We start from the raw sequence: 9,625 nt of genomic DNA, 5'->3' as shown, positions 1-9,625 counted from the left end.
CTTACCAGTAACTGGTGATCTTCGAGTGGTCATCTGTGCATTCACACCACCCGCCCTCCTGCCCCGCTGCTGTCTTCTTCTACTTGTTTTGTTAGGAGATTGATGCGCGGCGGTTGGTAGGAACTGGCGGGTCCTCCAGGTAGGCTACTTCTCGCTAATCTCCCATTGGTGTGAAGCACAGAGACCACGAAGAAGATAAACAGGTTGCTTACCAGTAACTGGTGATCTTCGAGTGGTCATCTGTGCATTCACACCACCCGCCCTCCTGCCCCGCTGCTGTCTTCTTCTACTTGTTTTGTTAGGAGATTGATGCGCGGCGGTTGGTAGGAACTGGCGGGATGTCCGTGCCTGCCCTTCTGGGCATGCTCACTGGGGCTCCTGAGCATGCTCAGTTGGGCCAGGCACGAAAATCCTTTTAAGAGAGCTTGCTAGGCACCGGCAGATCCAGCGCAGGCGCACTAGATCCCATTGGTGTGAATGCACAGATGACCACTCGAAGATCACCAGTTACTGGTAAGCAACCTGTTTTTTTATATATATATACACACACACACTCCTAAGTAAGCTCGATAGTTATGGGATAAAAGGACAAGTCCTCTTGTGGATCAAAAATGGCTAATTAATAGGAAACAGAGAGACAGTGTAAATGGGCAATTTTCTCAGTGGAGGGTGGTAAGCAGTGAGGTATTGCAGGGATCAGTATTGGGTCCGATGCTTTTTAACTTGTTCATTAATGATTTTGAGTTGGGAGTAAGCAGTGAAGTGGCTAAATTTGCGGATGACACAAAGTTGTTCAGGGTGGTGAAAAACAGGGAGGATTGTGAGGCACTTCAAAGGGGATCTGTCGACGATGGGCAAGTGGGTGTCAGTGTGGCAAATGGGGTTCAATGGGGCCAAGTGCAAAGTGATGCACATTGGAGCAATGCAATTATGGAATGTCTTCTGGGAATAAATCTGTTTCTCTTTTCTTACTGCTTGTTTTCTGGCAGCCAGTGAAGATTTGACTCTTTACTAACCTGGTTGATTTAGTGCAGATATTTTTTTTTTGTCCTTTCCCTAAGGTTTGGTACCTTTTGGATGTATTTGACCTGCTATCCTTTTTTTCTTGTCAGTTTTAATTGATATATGACTGCATATTTAAAAACTGCTTTGGAATTATTAATTAAAAAGTGAGGTCTGTATCTTTTGATTAAATGAAAGCGTTTGGAGACAAATTTGAAGAATGGGCCAGTCTTGTCTTTGACGATTTCCTCCCTCCCTCGCCAGCCTGGAGTAGGGCCAGGGTTTCCCCCCCTCTCTGCTCTCTCACAGCCTATCTACATAGTTCCATAGAACACTGATTTCTCCTGTGCTTTCAGGAGTTGAGTTTGTGTTAACCATGGCTAAGTGGCAGTCTGATGCAAGATGTCACCAAGATAAGGGAATGTGGATTCTTGCAAGAGAGGATAAGACCTGGTAAGGGTTGATCCCAGGGCCTAATACCAAACCCCTTACCCTACTTAACAGCGGAGTTGCACCAGCCTTCCAATCTGTCCGCAAGAGTCGATTTAATCTTTTGAAATACCACCCACTTCTATCTCCCCCTCATTTTGCATATAAAAATAAGAGCCTTGTAATGGCAGGGATTTGTTTTGACAATTGACTGCATCATTCTGTCTTTTTCAGAATTCTTTTGAGCACTTGCTAGATTTTTTTGTCTCCTGCTTTTAAATGATGCTTCTTCTTACATTTAAACACAGATTGTTAACATACATTTATCACCTTCGGAAGTTTGCTGGGTGACATTGGGCCAGTCACACACTCTCAGCCTAACCCACCTAACAGGGTTGTTGTGAGGATGAAATGGAGTGGAGAACAATGTCAGCTGCTTTGGGTACCCATTTGGGAGAAAGGCAGGGTATAACTGAAGGGAATACATCCAGTCAGGGTTAACGCTGTTGCAGAAGAGCAGATTACCCCCTTCCATTCTTTCCGATATAGCTAGGGTTGTCAGGTCCCCTTGTTGTGCCGAGGGGGCCATTCTGGAATGTCCCCGATGTGATGATATCACCTGGAAGTGACATCATCACGTTGGGGACATTGTGAAGCAATGCTTTGGTTTGAGGGCAAAGCTCTACAGTAATATCGGCTTCAAACCGGAGAGTTTTGCCCTCAAACCAGAGTGTTGCTGTGTGACACCCCAATGTGATGATGTCACTTCCGGGTGACATCATCGCAACAGGGATGTCGCTGTTTGGGGGTGGGTTTCCCCCCGCTAGCCAGCTGTCTGGTGGCAGGCAGAAGCCACGACTGGGACCTGGGACCTGGGAACCCTAAATACAGCATATACTGTAGTATTCTCACAGATGTTAATCTGCAGGTTTCTCTGCTACTTCTCTGTTTTACTCTTTAAATAAATAAATTTAAATATTCTTTGGTGAAACAAAACTACTCTTTGTTTCTACCTCTTTTGAGCTTCACGTCTAACAGTGTAAATCAGGAACTGTTAATGTACAGCAAACAAATACCTTTATTGGCATAAATAACTGTTAATGTAAACTAATTTTATAGAGGCTCACCCCTCCACACAATACCCACAGACTATAAAATTTGTGTAAAATATTATAGGGTATTGTCTCTTCTGCGAGGTATCTTAATTTCCCATTGTTATGCATAAAAGATGCTCCATCCTTCATCCTAATTTTATTAATGGGCACTCCGTTTTCTGGATTTTGTACAGATTTCAGTCGCTGACCTCCTTGCCCCTTCCCAACAGATTTAAAGCCCCCCCCCCCTTTATGTTTTTTCCTGCCTCTCTAATGCTGTTTCCATGGCACCAGCCTCCACAAATAGTCATTGGAAGCGCTATCAAGGAGGGAATATAATGGGCATGGTTAAAGAAACAGTGAAGCTGATGTTGCTGATCCCAGGGTTACCAGCCTCCGCTCCAGGTAGGGCCTGGAATACTCCCAGAATTAGAACTGATCTCCAGACTGCTGAGATCAGTTCCCCTGGAGACAAAGTCAGCTTTGGATGCTGGACTCCATGGCATCCTATCCCTGCTGAGCTCTTTCCCCAAGCACTGGCCCCAAATGTCTAGGAATTTCCCAAGCTGGAGTTGGCAACCCTACACAAAAGGTCCAGCACAACTTTGACGGAACTTTAAGAGGTAGCTAAAATGCAGCTTAGCTGTTGCATTTCTTGGGGGAATTTGCAACGGTGAGAATGATTCACTCAAAATTCTCACTAGTAATGTAACCTTGGACACTGGTGTGTGGCAGAACATAAGATGGCCAATTGTCAGGGTCTAGCGGAGGGGAGCATACATTGCCCGCTTTGAAATAGCTATGCTGGCTGCCAGCTGGTTTCTGAGTTCAATTCAAGGTGCTGGTAATGACCTGTAAAGGGCTTCACAGTGTGAGGCCCACATACCTGAAGGACCTCGCCACCTTGCCTGTGTTCCTTTGCCTCCGCAGCGGTCTTCAGACTGCCACCTGCTGGCTGTTCCCGCAAATAGAGTGGTGTGGCTGGCATTGGCCAGAGCCTGGGCCTTTTCCTCTGTGGCTCCCACTCTGTGGAATAGTGTCCCCCAAGGAGGCAAGGGATACCCCCTTATTTGAGATCTTTAAGTGGTGCTGCAAATCCTGTTTGTTTGCTAAGGCTTTTGATGGGCTATGAGCAGCAGGCATCTTATAGGGCGGGGAGGGTGTTACGTGGGGGTTGTTATTTTATCTTGGTTATTGGTTATTACTGTAAAACGCCTTGAGCCAAGAGGAAAGTGGGTGGTAAAAATAGTTAAATAGATAAGGAAGACCCTACTGGAACAGGCTCAACAACAATCTGATTCAGCACCCTGTTTCTTGCCAGCTGCCTCCAGAAAGCCCAAGAGCAGAGCCTGAAGGCAACAGTCCTCCTATTTGTCTCTTAGTATCTGGTTTTCATAGATATACTGCCTCTGTACATGGAAGTTCTGTTCAACTACCAGTGTGGTGTAGTGGTTAGAGTGTCAGAGTAGGATCTGGGAGACCTGGGTTCAGACACTAACTCTGCCATGGAAGCAGGGTTGCCAGCTTCCAGGTGGTGGCTGGAGATCTCCCGCTGTTACAACGGATCTCCAGGCAATCGAGATCAGTTCACCTGGAGAAAATGGTGGTTTTGGAAGGTGGAGTGTATGGCAATATACCCTGCTGGAATCCCTCCCCTCCCCAAACCCCACCCCCAAAATCTCCAGGTATTTCCCAACGTGGAGCTGGCAACCCTATGATGGAAGTTTACTGGGTGACCTTGAGATAGTCTTCACAGGGTTGCTTTAAGGATAAAACGTCACCATTTTGATATAATGGTGGGTTCGGTGGGAAGGTAACAGCGTTCCGTGCGCCTTGGTGTTTAGTCATGCTGGCCCCATGACCACGGAAACGTCTTCGGACAGTGCTGGCTCTTCGGCTTTGAAACGGAGATGAGCACCGCAACCCTAGAGTCGGATTCGACTGGCTTTCGAGCAAGGGAACCTTTTTACCTGCAGTTTAAGCGGCATGCACAGCTTCGGTCTGTATTTATTTTGTTTTATTAAGTTTGATTCGCTAGGCCACCCTTCCCTACAGGTAGGACTCAGGGCAGCTTACAACAGAATAATATACAAAATTCTGTAGTTTACAACCAACATTGAAACCACCTAAAAACAGATCAGTAAACAGGAGCAAAATACATATACAGGATGGTGGGGGAAAATCAGGTCCCCCTGCCAATGCTCCCTCTAAGCTATGGAGTCTTGTGAGCAAAAATTCAACTTTGTGAGCTACCGGCATTAAAGTTGTGAGTGAGCAATTCAGCTACTGCGTAAATTAGTTTGCTCTGGAGCTATCCTTCCTGAGCTAAGAGAAAAATCTGTGAGCCGGAGGCTAAACACTGTGAGCTAGCTCACACTAACTCAGCTTAGAGGGAACACTGCCCCCTGCCTCCTTGGGGGGAGGGGTTGCGAGGGATGGGGATTGGGGAACTGTGTGAGAGTGCCAGATGTCTCCCCATTGCTGTCCTCTGCCAAATGGCTGGTGGAACATCTCTGCCTTGCATGCCCTGCAGTCTGTACCACTGTACCTTCTTTCTCCCCTCCATAACGTTCTTTTCAGTTAAGCCCTTCTCTTCGCAACTAAAGCATTCTCTCTCTGCCCCTCCTATTAATGGCCTCCCTTCTTCCTGCCACAGGATGATATGCAGAGGGTCATTGACCAGCAGCTGATGGACAAACATCCCAAGGAATGGAGCCAGCCCACTTACTCCTTCTCCAGTGGTCCAGGAGCAAAGCGGCGCAGCAGACCCTCTCCCTTGCTGAGGCCGGAGCAGCAGGGGACCGAGCCCATCGGGGCAGAAGGGAGTCGCCTCTTTTCTTTTTTCAAGAAAAATTAGTTGGGACACAGCACTTTCCAGTTATTCTTTTTTTTTTTTTACTTTTTTGGGGTGGGTGGGAAGGGAGGTGAAGGAAGCTGGGGAGGGTAAGCGAACCCAGCTTGTACTGGATGGTCCCAAATTCTGATCAAAGAAGAAAACCGCCAAAGGGCAAAGGAGTTAAACTCTTGAACTCTGCACTATTTGCAACCCACCGTGGTCTGAACTCAATGTTTACATAATGTCATAGTAAAATTGCAGATCTCCAGCGTGATAGCAATTGAAAGGACTTCTTTTCCTATACCTTAAGCAACATGAAAAAGAAAACGCAAAACCTTCAGGGTCTATTGTTAGGTCCACTCTGTTTCTGCTGTGTTTATTCCAGGTGTCTTAAAGTCATTTCTCTTCTGCCAGAGGGGGAACTTTAAAGAAGCCAGCTCCAGGCATGTGCTAGGAAGGAGGGGGGAAATGGCTATAAAGGCGGTGGTGAATAGAGGCTTGACTTCTTACCAACTGAGAGTCCATTGCCTTCAGTGGCATGGCCTGCCTGTCCTTATCCTGCAGTGCAGAGATCCATGGCAAGGCTTTGTGGAAAGTCATAGGAGTTTGAATCGGGCACATGAGAAGTAGATTAATATGTGCAACTAGTACCAAGACGCAAAGATACAGGAAGTTGAATCTCATGGGAGAGGGTTGACTTGGAATGAACATACATTTCAAAAAGAACCCACTAAGAACCTTGAATCTGATCTTCCTTCCTTCCTTCCTAGCATGGCTTTAGGGGAATATGTGCATCCTTAAACCACTGAGATTAGAAAAGCAGTCTGCAATCACAAACCAGATTCTCATAGTCTTAGGCAATTGCTGTAACCCCCAAGCAGGAAGCATTCCATAAAAACATTGCTGCTTACCTTTTTGAGAGTCTGTTCAAAAAGTCCTTTGAGTCTTTGGGAGCCCCAGTGCTCCACACCCACCGCACAAAATTGTCCTTAAGTAAAGGAAACGGTTTGCTCACTTCCAATCCTTAATCTACCTCCCACTGTTGTTGTCCTAGGCATAGGGGAAAGTTGGATTGCTGATTGCAGAACAGAAGCAAAGGGAGAGTGTCATTTTCCTAGAGGGGGAGGGCTGCTGCCTGGATGCAGTCTGCTCCTACCCCCTCAGAAATAACGTGTCTTCAGAAATGTCTTTGTTAGTTAGGAGATGATGCTGGCCTTCCAAGGCTGTGGATTAGGGGTTGTGGCATGGTTCCAGGCCTCAACTGAGTGAGACGACTTCTTTAGCAGGAACCTTCTGTCTGGGTTTAAAAACTTCAGCAGACTACCAGTGAGGGTTTATATGACTGTGAATGCTCCCTCGTACAAAGAAATTCCCTGGACGTTAGAGAGAGAAAAACAATGCTTGGGTGTCAGAGAAAAGGCTGGGCTGGAAGAACCCTTTTTATTGATGCTAGATTCTATAAGAAGTGGGTTGTTGTTGTTGTTTTGGTATGGGTTGGTATTGTCAACTGAGACCCTACGTGCCATCTGAAGTGGTTCGGTCCAGACAGAGGTTTATTACTTCAATGAGAACAAGCTGTTTGCCATTTATGGATACCCTGACTTGCCTGCTTCTGGACCCAGCCATCTCTTTACTCTCTCAGAACAAGAGCCCAATAATGCCAGTTGCATAGACTTTGGACAGGCCCGATGTGGCCCCTATCTCCCATGCCAACTGATGCACCCTATTGCTGTGTTTGGCAGGGTCCATTTAGGTGGACCCAGTCAATTGGGCTCCTGAATTTGAAACCTACAGATGTAGCCTTTGTCCTGCAACTGCTGGGTAGGGCACAGAAGTGCTTGTTGGGAAAGCTGGTAGGGAGCTTGCAGTTTTTGATGGAGAAGGGAGAAGATCCCTGTATTCTAGTACCTTCTGGTGCCAAGGGCCTAGTCCTCTGTAATCCCCTGGAGCCCAGTAACAAGGGCTCTCTTACGTTGAGCAATTTCACACCAATTTTAGCCAATTCCACACATCCCCTCCTTCCTTATGCAACACCTGCAGGTGTTTCCGAAGTGGCAGCCCTGCTAGCCTGCCCCCCCCCCTGCTGGCCCCACTTCTAGTGAAACACAAAATGGTCAAGGAGCACAGTTACAGACTGAGGAACAGGTTTTACGTTAACAAATGGAAATAAGTAGCTGAAGGTCTCTTCTGCTGTGTATGAAAATGATGCCTTGTATGACCCTGGGCTTCCTTTTCTAAACTGAGCACATGCCAACATATGCATGTGTACACACTGGTATGCACACCTGCCTCATCTATTATTGTTGTTGTTTTCAGACATAGCTAGGGTTGCCAACATCCACGTGGGTACATACCAAAAAACAAGGAAACACTGTGATAAAAATAACATTTAATAATTCATGTGAACATCAATATGTCTATCTATTCAAACATGACAGTTTTGCTTAGGAAATTCTGACATATTCAAGGAAAAGTCCAACATCATGATATCCTCCATGAGCACCCGGTTTTATACTCATTTCATTAGTCTTCCTCAGGAGTAATCCTCTAAGGTTGGAAGGTTCCAGTGCTACTCCCATCCTGAGAGCAACTGAGCCAGCTACATGAGAGAGAAAGCAATTGCCAGCCAATTTGAATATAAAAAGGCTTCTAGCCAGATAAAAAATAGTGGACTGGCTGCTACTTCTAGAAATTAAACTGGCTTGCTCCTAATGGAACTGGAAGATATTTTGAAAAAGAAGACAGTAAAAAAGAAGTTAAACTGCATTCAAAAGGAGTTAAGCTGTAACAAGAGGTTTACACCTTCCAACCTTAGAGGGTTACTCCTGAGGAAGACTAATGAAATGAGTATAAAACCGGGTGCTCATGGGGGATATCATGATGTTGGACTTTTCCTTGAATATGTCAGAATTTCCTAAGCAAAATTGTCATGTTTGAATATACATATTGATGTTCACATGAATTATTAAATGTTATTTTATCACAGTGTATCCTTGTTTTTTGGTATGTCCCTACAACTGTGATCCCTTCCTTGTACTCAACAGCCACGTGGGGCCAGGAGATCTTTTGCTATTACAATTGATCTCCTATTTCCCCTGGAGAAAATGACAGCTTTGGAGGGTGGACTGTACGGCATTATAACATGTTGAGGTGCTCCCCTCCCCAAACCCTGCCTTTCCCAATCTGGAGACGGCAACCCTAGACACAGCTGCTCCCTACCCCATCTTCCTGCAGTCCAAAATGAAAAATGTTTTTCAATTTATCCCTCTCCAACAAGGAAAAAAACACCTAATGGCATCCTTACCTGTATCCTTGTGCTGGTAGTAACCCTGCAGCAGTGCCCAAAGATTACATGGGAATCCTCTGTCCTCAGCGGGGGAACCCAAACTGTGAAAATGGAAGGGTCTTTCACGGGGTAGCAATAAGAATTTAGGCACGTAACTGTTCAGGGTCTGGGAGTCCCTAATAGGCTACCAGAGCTGGTGGCTTAGTTAGGAACGTATTGCAGAGTTAGAAAGCCGCACAGAGCAAGGGATTCCTGTGCCTGAAGGGCCATTGGGGCTGTCGTAAGGGAATGCCACAGGCAATCCCTGGGATGAAGTTAGTATTGTAAGCATAGCGTAAGCACTTTATGTGTGTCAGCCATGTAGGAAGGGCACAGTTGATAAGACGAGACTTCAAGGGGATAAAGCAAAAACAGGAATGAGGGAGAAGAAGAAAAACCCCGAGCAACAAGAGAATTTCCTTAGCTTGCTGCTGTTCTTTTTCAACCCAGGCTGAAGGGTTGTTAAATGCAGATTCTGGGATCATCGCCTGCCTCCCTCCTGCCGGTTCTTCAGTTGCCCTTTCAGATAGCAGCATATAGACTTCCAAAAAACACTGTAATAGTATTACATGACTTGGTGTGTGTGTGGGGGGGAAAGGTTGTTTGCTAAATTTAGCTGTTCTCTAGTGTCTGAACCAGGGATGCCAAACTCCAGGTGGTGGCCTGGAGATCTCCCAGGATTAAAATTCATCTCCAGACTATAGCGATTAGTTCCCTGGGGAAATGGCTGCTTCGGCAGATGGGCTCTGTTGCATTATAAACCTCGCTGTCCCCAGGCTCCAGCACCAAATCTCCAGGAATTGCCCAGCCTACAGCCGGCAACCTTAGTCTGAACATGATAGTTTATATCAAACCTACTGTGCATTCAGGTGCTGTACCAAGATGAAGAACAGGATCCAGGCAGAGCTCCCCCCCCCCAAAGGAAAATAATTTAATGAA

At 46.2% G+C, this 9,625-nt stretch overlaps 1 protein-coding gene across 1 annotated transcript in view; it reads left to right on the top strand.

Moving 5' to 3' along the window:
• CCDC64 (coiled-coil domain containing 64) overlaps positions 1–5,382 on the top strand; it is a 90,718-nt gene extending 85,336 nt beyond the window's left edge. Inside the window, exon 10 of the mRNA XM_015425297.1 lies at positions 5,182–5,382. Coding sequence (XP_015280783.1) covers positions 5,182–5,382 — 201 coding nt within the window. The remainder of the gene's footprint in view (positions 1–5,181) is intronic.
• Positions 5,383–9,625: the final 4,243 nt, after the last annotated feature.

Source organism: Gekko japonicus, unplaced genomic scaffold (genome assembly GCF_001447785.1).
Source record: "Gekko japonicus isolate JY-2015 unplaced genomic scaffold, Gekko_japonicus_V1.1 scaffold135, whole genome shotgun sequence".
In the NCBI taxonomy this organism is placed as follows: Eukaryota; Metazoa; Chordata; class Lepidosauria; order Squamata; family Gekkonidae; genus Gekko; species Gekko japonicus.
The sequence above is the reverse complement of the archived record's forward strand: the minus strand, read 5'-3'. Positions and strand labels throughout refer to the sequence as shown.